This window comes from Canis lupus, chromosome X, assembly GCF_003254725.2.
Source record: "Canis lupus dingo isolate Sandy chromosome X, ASM325472v2, whole genome shotgun sequence".
Classification (NCBI taxonomy): Eukaryota; Metazoa; Chordata; class Mammalia; order Carnivora; family Canidae; genus Canis; species Canis lupus.
Genome location: NC_064281.1, coordinates 102,367,945 through 102,384,910, shown reverse-complemented (window position 1 = coordinate 102,384,910; position 16,966 = coordinate 102,367,945). Strand labels below are relative to the sequence as shown.

The following is a 16,966-nucleotide window of genomic DNA, read 5'->3' as shown; positions in this document are numbered from 1 at the left end:
AGAAGACATTTAATGGAGGTGTTCCAAGTGGAGTCTGATTGCTGAAGAAATGGTATTTGTTATGCGGGCTGAAAACATTAGCATAGGGATACTTTTAACTTAAAACAATAATGTAAAGACATTTTGTTAGAACTTTAGCATTCCTTTTACTGAAACTTGATTGACTTTTAGCTGACTGGACTCCAAGCTTTTATTAACTTTTTACAACATTGTCTCCTGAATTGTATAGTTCTGGGCCATAGAAAAATGGAGGGTTAAAGACTGAGCCGTGGCAAGCCAACCCGATTCCTTTTGATAGGATTAGAGAACCATTGGCTAAAAGGCTTAAGAGAGATGACCTAACTTTAGTCTTTAACAAAGCTTTTGATCCCATATTTCATGAAGCTTTAATTGAAACACTTGAAATTCCAGGTACTGCTGCCAGAAGAGTAAGAAACTCTCTGCACGTCCCTGGCTGAACCATATAAGACTTGGAGAGTAGGACGTGCCTTTTGCCATTTTAGATGGTGCAGCACCAAGTAGTAAAGTAACCGTGCTCTAAGCATCCTTTGAAAAGGATAGGAGTAACACTACCCAAACCCAAGTCATAACTCTCCATTACTCCAAGTATGAACTTATCCCCTTGCAAGTTCCATATCTTTGTTTCCTTTTCTGAGTTGCTATAAAGTTGCAGTTTTCTTTTTTGGAAACTGCTGTTATCATTGGCAGTGTCTTTGACACTGGATAGTGTCAGGATAGTGTCCTGACTATAGCTACATCAACTCAACAACCCTTGCAGTGAAAGAAAAAATGGAAAAATGTCAGGAGATAACCTGAGAGAGGTTCCTGGGTGGCTCAGTCAGTTTAGCATCTGCCTTCAGCTCAGGTCATGATCCCAGAGTCCTGGGATCTAGCCCCATGTTGGGTTCTCTACTCAGCCGGGAGCTGCTTCTCCCTCTTCCCTCCCCCCAGTTCATGCTATTTCTCAAATAGATAGATAGATAGATAGATAGATAGATAGATAGATAGATGAGTAAATAAATAAATAAATAAATAAATAAATAAATAAATAAATAATTTTTTTTTTTAAAAGAGATAACTTGAGGAATACATGACCAGGCTTTTTCAAAGGAAGGGGGAGTTCAACCATACATTTAATGAGGGTCCTATCTCTTTAAGGAAGGAGGTAGAAGATAATTGATAGCTTGTGGCCAAAAATATTAACTTCTCAAAAACATCAGGGATCTTCTCAAAGACAGAGCCACAGTCTTATAAGACCCAATATTTTCATTCTGTACTCTTCAACAAAATCTGGATAAATTACAGAGGGCAGCTGACTTTCAGGAACTCACCTGTTATTCCAAAGTTCTTAAGATTTAGCGAGTTTTTCTCTAGTGTCTCATATAATACAATCTGAGACATCCCAGTCCTTAATGGAGTCTGGATTTTGGCTTTCTTTTTCTTCTGTAGGATTGAACCAGCTGCCCTTTGACCCTGCCAACAACAACGAACCCCTGCAGTTTGGTAGTGCCAGTGGCCCTCTGGTCACAGAAGGCCTCATTGAGAATGGAGGGGAATCAAGCAAGAAAAGAAAGAGAACAAATGCTCCTTCAGGTAAGCTAGGCAATGGTGCACCGTCTTGAGCCAGTGCTGAGTCACCATTTTCCCAGAGCCTAGTATGTGACTGGCATTGTGCTGGCATTTGTAGGAACTACAGGAACCAGAAAGAGTCACCTGCCCTCAAGGAACCTGTGGTGGGAGGGGGGAAACACAGACAATAATTCAAGTAACAAGACAGAGTATCATTGGTGCTGTGGTAAGTGTGGAAAAGGGGGAAAAAACAATGGGAGCACAAACGGGGAAGAGTGAATTCAGATTTGGGCATCATGGAACACTTCAAAGCAGAAGTGAGATTTGTAGGGGTGCCTGGGTGGCTCAGGTGGTGAAGTGTCCAACTCTTGATTTCAGCTCAGGTCATGATCTTGGGGTCACAAGATTGAGCCCTGAGTCAGGCTTTGAGATCGAGTCCCACATCAGGCTCTGCACTGGGCATGAAGCCTACTTGAGATTCTCCCTCTCCCTTTTCCCTTACCACCATCCTCCCACCTCTCTAAAAAGAAGTGACCTCTGTAACTGGTCATTGTTTGGGTAGGCCTGAGACAAAAAAAAAAAAAAGAGTAAAGAACATTGATTTTAGTAGAAGCATTGCATGGATGAATGGTTTTGGGATACATTTTTCTTTGTATGTACATGTGGTGGGCTACCCTCACTTTTACTTGTAATGCAGATAACTGCATATAGCTGTAGCCACCCCCACCTTACCCTTGTCTCCTGTAGTATGCGCTCTGCCCACGTGCATTTTATGCCCTCATAGCTCTCTTCGAACAAGTGATGAGATTTTCCTAAACCGTTTATAATAGCCAACTGAGTTTTTATCCTCCCCTGCAATCCCCCCTTTACTTTCGTGTTCCATTAGCCTATGCTCAGGTTAAATTTCTCCAGAAGGAGTGGGGAAGCAACAGGAGAACTAAATCCCAGAGTTAGGAGTTGGGAGGTGGGCGGGGGGGTGGGAGTGACTGGGTGACGGGCACTGAGGGGGGCACTTGATGGGATGAGCCCTGGGTGTTATTCTATATGTTGGCAAATTGAACACCAATAAAAAATAAATTTATTAAAAAAAAGGAGAACTGGGGATCCCTGGGTGGCTCAGTGGTTTAGCGCCTGCCTTTGGCCCAGGGCGCGATCCTGGAGTCCCGGGATCGAGTCCCACGTTGGGCTCCTGGCATGGAGCCTGCTTCTCCTTCCTCCTGTGTCTCTGCCTCTCTCTCTCTCTCTATGTTTATCATAAATAATAAATAAATAAATATTTTAAAAAAAGGAGAACTAAATCCTAACTGATCATTTGGTATTTTAAAATGTATCTCTTTGTTGCTTGGCAATTCATTTGGAAACAGTATCCATAGTGTATACAGACTGATCTGAGATTTGGGGATGGGCCTTTTTTTTTTTTTTTTTACTCTTATATTTGCCTTACAACATGGAGCATGTTTACAAACATATAATGTCATATCTGGTTCTTAGATTATAGGTCTTTCTGCTTCTAAATCAATGTCAAGTACAACTTCAGAAAACAAAAACAGTAAAACCAGCTATCTGGAGCCCTTAAGAATGATTTTTAGAGAACTGTATTTTCTGGAACATTGGAAAGGCATAGTTTATAGCTAAGGAATTGGTGTGAGTTCTAATACCAGCTCTATTTCTGTCTGTGGCCTGGGGGTGGTTCCTCAACCTCTCCAAGTTTCACTTTCTTTAGTTGTAAAGTAGAAATGATACTGAAACCCACCTATTAGGATTTAAATGCAATTATATAGGTAAAGTGCTTAGCATGGTATCTGCACATAGTAATTACTTAATAAATGTTGCTATTATTTTGTTATTATTATGTAATACTATGATCTTTTTAGGCATTAACACATTTCACATTTTTACATTAACCATTATGGGTACAAATTTTGTGTGTGTGAATGTATCTGCCTTTTTAAGGCATGTATTCCACTCTGCTTGATCATTTAGAAGCATAGTTCCAGATATTAGTTATTGTACTGAGCCATAATACTATATTATAGCTTTCAGGGTTTGTTAAAGAATATAGGCCTTTTGTCTCTATACTAACATGTCCTAGACTCTGGTAGCATTTTAGTTATTACAGCCATATTTTATATATGTCCTGTCTCCTTCCTGCAGTCATTTCTGATTTCTCTTGGTGTCCCATCATGCAGCAGCTATTTTTCTCCTTCTAATCAGTTACAAACTTTAAAAAACAAACAAACAAACAAACAAAAAAACCCCAGCCAGCTCCAAGTTGGTATGTCAGATTATTATGTTAAGTGAGAGTTAAATCAGCTGTAAGAGAACCTGCTATGGAGAGAGTTATAGGATTTAGGGCATCAACTGTAAGACACCTATTTTGGCTGCTCTAAGGCCTTTTGATCACTTATTAGTTTTTCCACTGTGTTCCTGATAAGTGATGTGCTAATTTAGAGTAATACCTTCTGAACTGTAGTTAACTCATGAGGGTGGGGAAAGGGGGTATGAATTCATCTGAATTGTGAACTAACTTTAAAGAATTGCAGTTTTATTTCTTTTTTTTTTTTATAATTTATTTATGATAGTCACAGAGAGAGAGAGGCAGAGTGTACACAGGCAGAGGGAGAAGCAGGCTCCATGCACCGGGAGCCCGACGTGGGATTCGATCCCGGGTCTCCAGGATCGCGCCCTGCACCAAAGGCAGGCGCCAAACCGCTGCGCCACCCAGGGATCCCTGCAGTTTTATTTCTAATGAGCGTATTCAGTGAGAGCAAAGTAACTGTTGCAGATATAGGATTTTAGCAGTAGATTATGCTAATCTATAATTAGCAGAATCAATTTGCATTCAAATAATGAATATGCTGAAGTTCTTTAAAAAAAGACAATTTTCTTTAAATAGGTGAAATAGGCCTTGGCAAGCTAAATTAGCTCCCTTGCAGTCTTTTTTCACACTGCCTAGTGAACCCTTTCTTTGTAAGTAGTACCCTTTTTTTGTAACTCCAGCCCAGGTTAAATTACCACAAATTCCAAAAAAAGTGAAGTCCAAATTACTGAGGTCTTACTATATAGGGAGTCTCTTATAATTGTTCAACTGGCAATCTTATGGTATTATAAATGGGCAGATTGCTTTATAATTCTTTTTCTTCCTATGTAGTACTAGACGAAAGGAAGAGAGAAAATATTTTGTGAGTAGGGACTTCCTTCTTCCTTTGTCACCATTCCCTGCATCTTGGCAAGGAGGAAATTTAACAGAACTTCCAGCCATTTCAGTTCTAAGCTAAGCTACATATCCAGCCATTATATCACTGAACCCAGTGACCCCTTTAAATCAAAGCCATCTTCCTCCCTCTCCTGTCACTGCAAATGAGGAGGGGACCTTGACTGCAGTTCTGGTTCCTCACCTCACCTCCTGTTTTTCTTCCTTTTTCTCCCATCCATTCCTGTTACTTTATCCTTTCCTACAATCTGTCTCTCTCCTTTTATACTAAAATTGATTTCTTAAAGATCACCAGTGACCTCCAAATTGTCAAGGTCAGTGACTTTTTGGCTGGTCTCAACCACCTTGACCTGTTTGGTTCATCTGATGCTGTAAACAACCTTCCCTACCTTAAATTCTATTTCTGCTTTCCTTGGCAATGTACTTTACAGATTCCTCTTCCTTTGCTTTCTCCTTCAAACATTCTTTCTCCTTTTTCTCTCTACCTTCACCTCTCTCTACCTCTATTATCCACATTTGTAGGTGAAGAAATAAATGTTTGATAAACTAACCTAAGAGTGAACATCTAGCAGGTGGTTTAGCCAGGCTTACAACTACAAAGCCTGTTTCTAACTATTGTGCCTCATTTACTATGCCTGTAGATATTAGGAATCAGGACCCATTACTAAAATGTATTTTAAACATTGATGGCAAACTAGGGAAATCTGTGTTTGTGTGAGAATATGGTGAGCAAAGCTTAGATTTGATCATTTCTAGGATCCCTTCAAACTTTGGGATCTCATGCCCTCTTCTTTTCAGCTTTTTTTCTGCTACTTCCCAAAATAAATCTTCTAGTTCAGCCAGGGTGATCTGCTACCAAATAAGCATTGCACCCACCTTCTCAGTACATTGCTCATGCCTTTTTTTCTGTCTAGTGTAATCTCTGTCTTCTTTAACCTGTCAAAATCCTGTCCAACTGAAAGCACCTAGTACAAGTCCAACCTTCTCCAGGAAGCCTTCCAGATCTTCCATTAGAATTGTTCATTTGTACCTCTGAATCCCCTTCCTCATTATATTCATATGACTATTTTGACACTGATCATAAATTACCTTGCAGTTATCTGTTCATACGAGTATGCCTTAGCCTTTTAATTCAGTCCTTATCCCCTTATTGGAAAGGCCCCTGACTCATATGACTTTTAGCAGAGATACAGTGTCTTGCACAAAATAGATGCTCAAGATATACTTGTTGATTAATCATATATCTGACTGAATAATTGCTTTCCATTGGCTTTAATATTCTCTATTATTCTCTTGTCATTGCCAGAGTGGAGCTGTTTATAAAACTGGGCACTTGTTATCTAATGTTGATCAGTTTATTTCCTCACTTGACTCTGAAAGTCAAACTCCAGACATTTGTAAGATTATATCCTAAGCCACACATCAAATCTGGGTGCTCATGAAAAAAATACCTGGCTCTAATGGAATCTTTGCCTCTTTACTGGGTGAAATTTCATGAGTGCCCAAGGGAAATGCATAAGTGGAGTTTGGGTGTCCTTTCCCATCTACCTCTGTGAGGTAGATCAGTAGTAATCTGGATTAGATAATACTGATACTGCAGTATTTGACCACAAACTCCTCCTTTATACATCTAGCTGCTTTGCATCTTTTTATCTTTTTTTTTTATCAGTTTCTTTTGAGGGAGTGAGGCAGAAGGAAAGGGAAAGAGAATCTTAAGCAGGTTCCACACCCAGTGCAGAGCCCAAAGTGGGGCTTGGTTTCACAACTCTGAGATAGTGACCTGAGCCAAAGTCAAGAGACAGCTTTAACCAACTGAGCCACCTAGGCACCTCTGCAGCTTTTATCTTAAGGTGAGCTCAGCATTTTTTAGTGTGTTTGCTCTCAAATTTTACCTTTTCTGTATAGAAATGTTTCCTTGGTGATGATACAATAGCACAAATTGTCTAAGATTGCAGTGAGTCAGGGCACCTGGGTTGCTCAGTCAGTTAAGCATCTCAGGTCATGGTCCCAGGGTCCTGGGATCGAGCTCCACATTGGGCTCCCTGCTCAGCATAGAGCCTGCTTCTCCCTCTCACCCCTGCTTGTGCTCTCTCTCTCTCTTTCACTCTCTCTCTCTCAAATAAATAAATAAAATCTTTAAAAAAAAAGATTGCAGTGAGTCCACTTACTCAGATGATACTCCATGGCTAAAGAGTAGAATATTGTTAAACTCTCATCAGATCATAATGCCAAGTTCCTGTCCAGAAGATGCCAGTTGCCTTCTGATTTGAGATCCACCTGAGCTTGTAGAAGCAGAGATACCAATCTTCTCAAATACTACCACTAAAGTGAAGAATCTATGAGTCAACAAGGCGATCTGGATGATGACTAAAATTGAATACAGTGTTTTAAGCAATGTCATGATACATTAGTATTCAAAGAAAGTGTCAGCACTCTAGAAGAGTGGGCAACTAACCTGGGGATAATTATGATACCAGAGTGATGATCCAGATGTGGACATAGTCCTGTTTCCTTATTTAATTATTTTTAGTCCTATTTCCATTGTCTTCTCTCAGAGACCTGTATTGAAAGATAGGTTTGCATTTATTTTTTTAAGATTTTATTTATTCATGAGAGACACACAGAGAGAGGCAGAGACATAGGCAGAGGGAGAAACAGGCTCCATGCAGAGAGCCTGATGTGGGACTCGATCCCGGTACTCCGGGATCCTGCCCTGAGCTGAAGGCAGACATTCAACCGCTGAGCCACCCAGGTGTCCCAGGTTTGCGCTTAAATACATGATGCCTAGTACTGAACAGTACTCCCAAGGTTCATGTGAATAACGAATAGCTCAGTATAAAAAGAACTTCGGCCATTTTTCATTTGTAATAATGAGTAAATCCCAAGAGTTCAGGATCTTCAGGAAGACCCTTCTATTCAATAATAATTTGCATCGATAGTAATGATTCTTTCCTGAATATATATTTTTAAGTTTTTTAAAATTATTTTTTTAGAGAAGGGGAATGGGAAAGGGAGAGAGGCAGAGGGAGAACCCCAAGTAGGGCTCCATGCCCCCAGCATGGAGCCTGACTTGAGGCTTGATCCGACGACTCTGAGATCATGACCTAAGCTGAAATCAAGAGTTAGAAGCTTAACCTAGTGAGCCACACAGACATTCCCCCCTTACTATATTTCCATATTTATTTCATTTTAAAGATAAAGTGCTAGTAACCAGAGAGGAGAAATGACTTTGACTAAGGTAGGCTAGCATCTCCAGGAACGTTATGATACAATAAGGACCTCCAGATAACATCTAAACTCCATCAAGAAGCTTCAGATAGGGGCAGCCCGGGTGGCTCAGTGGTTTTAGCGCCGCCTTCAGCTCAGGGTGTGATCCTGGAGACTCGGATCGGGCTCCCTGCATGGAGCCTGCTTCTCCTTCTGCCTGTGTCTCTGCCTCTCTCTCTGTCTCTCATAAATAAATAAAATATTTTTAAAAAGAAGCTTCAGATAGTATCTAAAATTGATCATAGACCCTAATTCAGTTTGCAAGTGTTTCTTTAGAATTTCTGGAAGTCAAAATGAGACTTGACAATATGAAAGACAGTGAAGCACTGCCGAGGCAAGATTAATAAGAGAAAGTGGGCCTTCGCAGCAGCAAGGAGAGGTTGGCCAGATATAAGGAAGAACTATATTGCAATGAATTATTTGGGGAAGTTTCTTAAGCCCATTTGAAAGAGAAATATAAAAATGAGATGAGCACTCATCTCGTTGGGAGTACTTTTGTTTCCTTTCTTACCTGGAAGAGGGGCAATGAACCAGGAAACTTCTGTGACACAGCCTTTTGATTTACCTCATACTCACAGGGCTGAGACTTTTGTTTCACATGTACTTTGAAGTCCATAAATGAAAGCATTGATTGTTTTTAAAGAGAGAAAATGTCACCATTTTATATCTTGGTGTTTGGTAGTTCTAGCATGTCAGCAGAATTATTATATTGCCAAAGGCAAGAAGAGCCTATTGTTCCTTCAAATGGAATTAAAATAAGAAAACGACTAGACTAATAGCCCTACTCAGTTTCTTTAGTCCTTTGGACATTTTTATCTGATTACAGGTTCAAGAAATAAAACCATATCTTGATAACTAGAGGATCAAAAAAGTACGCTGACTTCTGTCTTTTCTCAGGTTGATAGAAACCTAAGTCTGAAATTTTTATCTTCATGGACCGTCAGGGGGAGGGGAGATTGAAGGTGGCACAAAAGAGGCAGGATATAAAAATGCAAATGTATCTCTCTTAAATTGACCCAACCATGGGAATAGCTTTGGAATGATTTTGTAACTTTATTGTATCTAAGCTTTTAGTACTTCTCTCAGCAGCCATGAAGTATGAGTCAACCTCATGTGTTGGTAATATAAAGACTAGTGGTTGATGTTGAATCATAGTATTTTAGTTTTTGAGGCAACCTTGTCTAACTCAATCATTTTTACAAATGAAGGAACTGAGACCCAGAGAAGGAGTTTTTCTAAAGTCACATGGTCAATTAGTGGCAGAACCAGAACCAATTACTACCAGATCCATATAATCATTTCAAGTTGGTTAGGACTGTGGCATGCAGTTGATTCATTTGTACTGCAAAAAGTAGGTCTATAACCTAGAGGAGCTGGCTTCTCCCATGCTAATAGTATTACATGATTTGTAACAAGCTAACCCAGTGGTATATGACATCCCATATATGTTCTGCCTGCTACACAGGTGAGGGCCCTTTGATGTCAAGCTACAGAAGGAGTTTGAGACTGGGAAACACCTATGAGGAAATTCCTTTTGCAGAACTGAACTCCAGCAGCTCAGAAAATCATAGAATAAACTCTTTGTGACTCCTGCTTACTTGACAGGCGATGGTTTGTGACCCCTATCCCAGCCTACCCTTATGGCCACTCCATCCAAATGGGAAAAAATGTATAATGTTTATCTATGATTTATACATTGTTGCATGACTTTGGAGGATCTCTTTCAATTTCTTGATTTCTAGGTAAAAACTTGTCTGGAAAAAAATCAGTTTTAGGCCAGTAAAACTCAATTTCAGAGCAAGAGGATTCTTAGATTTGGGGAGGTTGTTTTCCTCTCCTATTAGCTTGGTAACATTATCAAAGCTACTGTCCTTGACTCTGGGGTCTGTATAGGCCTCCTTGGCCTTAATAAGAGAAAATAACATACTCAGCCATGTACTGAAAAGAATACTGAAGATTGTAATTTGAGTACTGGACATGCCACTTAGTATTAGTATTTTGACCCTGGGTAAATCACAGAAGCCTTTTTGTAAGCCTCACTTTCCATGTCCGTTAAATGAGGAAAGCATTTTGAAAATGCTCAGATTTTTACTTCTTTTACTTTTATGGTTACTGCTTCTGCTTATTAGGGTTTGAGAGGGTGAGTGCTTTTCTCCATCTGGTTCCAAATCAAACAGAAAAACACAAAAAGCCATGTGAGAAATAAAATGTAGTATCAGCTTTGTTATAAGCAAAACTGGATGGAATAACATGGTTTAAGCCCAAGGCCTAATTAGGCTCCCTACTATCTCCAGTTTCAAATCTATAGTTTGATATCCACCTATGGGGAAGATTGAATCTATAAAGCAGACTACTAACCCAGCCCCTGTCAATGAGAGTGATGGCCTGTGTCACAATTCAGTGGAAGCTACAAATTAAGAACAAGGTGGGCCTGTGGGCATGCCACTGGAAGACAGTGCCTGCGCCCTAAGCTCTGCTCACTTTATGAAAGACCAAAGGTCATCTTAACTTGAGGGCATTTTGTCCAGAGAGCCAGGATGCAGAAGTTAAGCCCTGAATGAATACTTACTTTTATTCTAATCTTAGTAATCAAGTAAATCAATTCTCCTGTGCCCAGGAGCAAGTAGACATGGGGTGAAAGGCCAGGGAGTGTTCTATAGCACTGCTGTCTGTCCTCTCTCACAAATAGAATGGTTGTTCCCTCCTCTCCACAGAATGGTGACAAGTAAGATAAGAACCCTCACAACCCCAACTTTGCTGTTCATTTGAAGATTAACATGAGTTTTGATTTTTCTAAGGCCTACCCTTAGATTTTTTTTAAGCCAGGGGAAACTAGCAACAAGAGTCCGCTGTGTGATAAAAGAAATAGAGTTGTTTTCCTACATGTGTTAAGTTTTATTTCTCCATGTATAAAATCAAGACAAATTCCGGATGGAACTCAATCTCCTATCATCTGATTTAGCCTCAAAGTAATAGCTCACAGTGAAAGGATTTCATTTTCACACATTTCAAACGCAATTATCTCTGCTATCATTTCAGCATGGTCATTCACATGGGGTTGCAAACTCTACAAGTCTTCCTTTCTCTTCCATGACCCCAAGTTATAATAATTAAAATAGTTTGTTACTACTACTTGCTAATACTATGGAACACTTTTTTTGTGCCAGAACACTGTTCTAAGTATTTCAAATGTGTCAACTTACTTAATTTTTCACAGCAACTCTATGATTACCCTTGTTTTACAGAAAGGGAAACTTAAATATAGAGAAGTTAAGCAATTTATCTAAATAGTAAATGGAGGAGATGAGATCCAAACCCAGGCAGAGTAGCTACAAAATCAGTGTCCAGAATCAATTGAATCAGAACAGAAATTGAGGTGTGTGTGGGGGTGGGCATCAGTGTTAATTTATTTAAATCAGAACTGATCTGATGACTGGGATGCCTGGGTAGCTCCATCAGTTAAGCCTCTGACTCTTGATTTCTGCTCAGGTTGTGATCTCAGGGTTGTGAGATCCAGCCCCACTAGAGAGATATTCATTCATTAATTCATTCTCTCTCTCTCTCCTCCTCCCTCCCTCATCCCTCTCTCCCCCTCCCACCCTTCCTCTCCCTCCTTCCCCCTTCCTCCCTCCCTCCTTCTCTCTCCCTCCCCTGCCCCTCCCCCCTCCCCCATTTGCAAGTACTCTCTCTCAAAAAATAAAAATAGGAAGAATTGATTTATCTGATGACTAAGAATAAAAATAAGTGTTCATTCAGGGCTTAACTTCTGCAATCTGACTTTCAGGTCAAAATGCCCTCGAGTTAAGATGACCCTCTCTGTCTTTTATAAAGTGAGCAGAGCTTTGTCAGGGAACAGAGCATACCTCAAATGATTCCACTTATGCAGCCAGGCTTAAGAACCTGTGTAACTACCCATACTGCATCAGAGTAACTAGATATTCCTGGACCACCATGGTTCAGAATGTTGGACTTTTATAGTATTCTATGACAGAGTACTTATAAAGTCTTCTCCCAAGAATTGAAGTGACAGTAAAGCACACCAAAATGTGGCAAATAAAGTGGTTGTGTAAATGTTGGCTAGGTATTGCGATACAGAAAGAAGAGACCACCTAATTTGCAGTTTTCTCTTTTTCTACTCTATTTCCTGATATGCATTTATTATCTATTGAAATAAAAATCCATGAAATCCCCTCTCATAACGGAGTAGGAGACAGTCTTGGTTTTTTCCAATCTTCCATTTCCTTGATAATGTGAGCTATTCAATTTAAGCTATGTAGGTTGTAGCATTTCACATTGAGCAATAGCTTGTGTTATAGAATGAATTTTAAAATATTTTGCTTATTCTACATTTAGACTTTAAGTGAAAGCAACTTTCATATTCAAGCTATTTTATAGAAAGTGGTGAGTGAGGGTTGATGAGAGTGACACAGAAAGCCAGTAGAGATATTTCCGACTGCTGAGATGGAGTTCACTATTCTGGGAGGGGATTTCAGGTGGCATTCCCTAGTTCCAATCACTTCCTTCTGCATATTGGATTCAATGGCAGTAGTACAGGAGTAGCAACTCTTATTAAACATCAATTATATGCCAACGACTATAACCAAGAGCTTTACATATATGACCTCAAGAAAACTTCACAATAAATCTATAAAATAAATACCACCTTCTCCTTTGTTTGTCAATAAGAAAATTGAGGCTCAGAAGAGTGAGGAAAGCTTCCCAAGCTGCAGCTAATCAGTGGTAGAATAGGACTTAAACAGAAGGGGACAGGATAGCATAGTTGTTAACAGCACTTGCTCAGAGTCCTGGCTTTCACCTTAAGCAAGTTATTGCAGCTCTTTGAGCCTCAGTTTCTTCATCTATGAAGTAAGAAGAATAATACCAAGTACACAGATTGTTTGGGGATTGAGACGTTGAATAAATAGTGCTTAGTATATGGTGGTCATTTGTGCACTGACTATTTATTTGGTCTTAATGAGTGGGAGGCACTGTGGTAGGCATTTAGAGTACAGCTGGAAATAATACAAACTGACCCTGGCCTTGTGATGCTCAGAGTCTAGTGAGGAAGACAGTCATTAAGCAAATAACTATACAAAATAATTATTTGCAATTATGCTGAGTGCTGTGAAAGAGTGACTGCTTGCAGTGAATACTTAGTAAATAAGAGCAAATATTTACTGAGTGGCTATTATGTTCTGGGCACTATTCCAGGTAGAGAACTGAGTGCAGGTACACAATTGGATAAGAGTGGAGGCGTTTTCATGGAATTTTATTTCTGATCAGGGTTGAGGTTTACGAAGACATCTTTGTTCCTCTAGTCAAGTCAAGGAAGTAGGAGAAAGGAGATACAATTTCAGAAGATGCTTGGTTGAGATCACTGAGAAGATACCAAGTTGAGAATATAGCTTCTTTCCCCAAAATTAATTCTTGGGGATTATGCAACTTGTTTAGTGTGAGTGGCCTTTGTATCTGGCAAGAGAGAGCTGTTAAGAGGCATGTGTGACAAGCCACAGGGACCACCAGGCTTGCCATCTAAGATGAATGCTAAATACTGAATTTGCCTTAGAATTTGACATAAAGTCTGAGCAGGAAACAGGTCATAACTATGTATTGTTTTCAAATGCTGATTCAAATATCATCCCATATGAATATAGTGGTTCTACTGGCAAGCTATTTTCTAATCTGTTCTTTTTTATTCCTCTTCATAATTACCCTGTTCTAGGATGAACAGCCTGAGAAACATTGACTAATGCATCATAAATTATCTCAGCAGGGTAACCACAAGATTTCAGCTTCTCTTGATTTTGTGCCAGGTCTCTGTGAAGCAGTTATTACCAACATTAAGTGTGTGCAAAGGGGACTACAGATCTTCCAGACTGGAGATTGCCATTATTGAAGATCGTTGTCATTTGCCCTTAGGTGTCACTCTCTTTGTGGTATAACCTGCCAAGAGGGAGATGCTTTTTACTTTTTGTCCTCCTGTCAAACAGCTGGTCAGTTGGAGAGTTTTGTGTTGAAGCTCAGACTTCCCAGAAGTGTTCTCTATCTTAATCAGAGTGAGTCAGGTAAAGATAGTTAAGGAACTTGAATCTCTGTCTTTACATTGGAACCCTAGCTAATGAAGTTAAATGTGACTTGAAACTTGATGCATCAGTAGCTGAAAGTGTATTCTACATAACTCTGCAAAGAAGGTCCCATTATTACTCTGATTTTATAGATGAGATAGCGGAGTATCAGAGGCTCAATGGCTTGCCCAGGATTAGACAGCCAATATGCTATTTAGACCGAAGTTTTTATTTTTTTTATTTTTTAAAAGACTTATTTGTTTGAAAGACAGAAAGAGAGTGCACATGAGCAGGGGGGAGAGTCAGAGTCAGAGGGAGAGAGAGAGATCGAGAGAATGAGAATCTCAAGCAGACTCTGTTCTGAGCATGGAGCCAGATGTGGGGCTTGTTTCCAGGACCCTGAGATCATGACCTGAGCTGAAACCAAGAGTTGACCTCTTAACCAACTGAGCTGCCCAGGTGCCCCCAGATCCAGGCTTTTAGACAATGGGTCCTGTTCACACTGCACCATATACCCCACTGCTTTCTAAGATTTCTGAAGAAGGCAATGACATGATCTGAGCTGTACTTTCAAAAGATACTCTACCTAGTGTTTTTATCGTGGATTATAAAGAGGTAGAACAAGAGCTGGGGAGACAATTTTGAAGACTTTTGAGATAGCCCAGAAATGTGAAGTATGGGCCTGAATCAGTGTTATGAGAGTAGGAGTAGGGAAGAAGAGATAGATAAAAGAAATGATGAAGGTAAATCATCTTGAACTGCTACAGTTTAGAATCATAATGCCTAGAAATAAAAAAGATGTGAAAGTCAGTGGGCCCAGTTCTTGATCTTTTAGCCAAATATAATCACCCCACTTTTACAAATGAGTCAACTTTGAGTCAGCCCAGGAGACTTGCACAGGGTCTCAAACTAGTTTGAGCAGAAAGGAGCTGGAACTTCCTAGTACAGTCCTTTCTCCACTAAAGTTAATGGGGTCTCCCAAATCTTTTTTGTTTTCAAAAACAATTTTATTGAAGTACATAAAAATGCAAAATTATACATATCAACCAATGAACTTTCACAAATGGGAAATTTCTGCAGGCACCAGAATATTTCTGCAGGCACCACAAAAATTCTGGCCCCCTTTTCCAGTCATTTACTTCCCACCAAAGATAACTTCTGCCTTGATTTTCTCTCTTTTTAATAACTGCTTGGTGGGCCATGTCAGAGATTGGAAATTTTACTATTTGGATCTTCCTGTTTATGGATATTTAAATTACTCCTATCTTTTGGCTGCCATAAACAGTGCTATAAAGAACATCCATAAACATGTTTCTCTGTACATGAGAGCAGGTATTACTCTAGAATAAACTCCAAAAAGTAGGACTGCAGAGTTAAAGTGTTAAGGGCTTTGTATATTTTTAAAATTTATTTTTATTGAAGTAATATTGACATGCAATGCTACATTAGTTTCAGATGTACAACAAAGTAACTCAAAAACTCTATACATTACTCTGTGCTCACCACAGGTATAGCTACCATCTGTTACCATACAAGACTATTACAGTAACAGTGACTATATTCCCTATATTATACCTTTCATCTTTGTCTTTGTGACTTATTCTATAACTGGAAGCCTGTACCTCCCACTCCCATTTACCCATGTTGCCCATCCTCTCCCCCCCTCTCTTAACAGCCACCAATTTGTTCTTTGTATTTATGGGTCTGTTTGTACTTGTTTGTTAATTTGTATTATTTTTTAGATTCCACATGAAATCACATTGTATTTGTCTTTCTCTGACTTATTTCCCTTAGCATAATACCCTCTAGGTCCATCCATGTTATTGCAAATGGCATGATCTCATTCTTTTTTATGGCTTAGTCAATATTCCATTGATATATATATATATATATATATATATATATATATATATATACACACACACACACCACCTCTTCTTTATCCATTAATGTATCAGTGGACAGTGAACAGTGGACAGTTAGATTGCTTCCATATCTTGGCTATTGTAAATAATGTTACAATAAATGGAGGTGCATATAACTTTTAAAATTAATATTTTCATTCTCTTTAGGTAAATACCCAATAGTGGAATTACTGGGCCATAGGATATTTCTATTTTAATTTTCTGAGGAATCTCCATACTGTTTTCCACAGTGGTTGCACCAATTTACATTCCCACCAACAGTGCAGAAGGGTTCCCTTTCCTCCACATCCTCGCCAACACTTATTATTTCTTGTCTTTTGATACTAGCCATTCTGACTAGTATGAAGTGATATCTCATTGAGTTTTTGATTTGTATTTCCCTAATGACTAGTTTTGTTGAGCCTCTTTTCATGTGTCTGTTGGCCATCGGTATGTCTTCCTTGGAAAAATGTCTCTTCAAGTCCTCTGCCCATTTTATAGTCCTATGGGGGTTTTTTTGTGTTGATATGTATAAATTCTTTATATATTTTGGGTTTTATACATTTTGATGCAATTGCCATCATGAGATCTTCAGAGGCTTCACTAAGTCATCATATCAACCCCAATGTTGAAAAGGCTATTACCTCTCTTCTCGCCAGTACACATAAATGCTACAACTTTTTGCCCCATTAGGTAGGTGAGAATTTGTAACTCCTTTTGCTTTAATTTCCATTTATCTAATGAGTTGTGAGTTTGAGCATCATTTTCAAATGTACTAATCCTTTGTGCTTCTTTCATAAGTCATTTTTATATCCTTTGCTTATTTTTCTATTGTTGTTTGCCTTTTAATTTTGGATTTATAAGGTTCTTTTATGTCATGGAAATTTAACTTTTTTCTGTTAAGTGTGTTGCAAATGTTTTCCCATATATTTTAACATTGTTTATGT

At 39.1% G+C, this 16,966-nt stretch overlaps 1 protein-coding gene across 12 annotated transcripts in view; it reads left to right on the top strand.

Moving 5' to 3' along the window:
- ENOX2 (ecto-NOX disulfide-thiol exchanger 2) overlaps nt 1–16,966 on the top strand; it is a 282,694-nt gene that overhangs the window by 108,488 nt on the left and 157,240 nt on the right. For 9 of the 12 annotated variants that reach the window (XR_003129470.3, XM_025431174.3, XM_025431173.3 and 6 more), the window contains one exon: nt 1,450–1,593. The exons of the other annotated variants lie outside the window; for them this stretch is intronic. Coding sequence is in view for 2 of the 9 variants with exons in the window: in XM_025431169.3 (XP_025286954.3) it covers nt 1,450–1,593 (144 nt within the window). In the remaining 7 variants the exon portion in view is untranslated. The remainder of the gene's footprint in view (nt 1–1,449; nt 1,594–16,966) is intronic. 12 annotated transcript variants of the gene reach the window in all.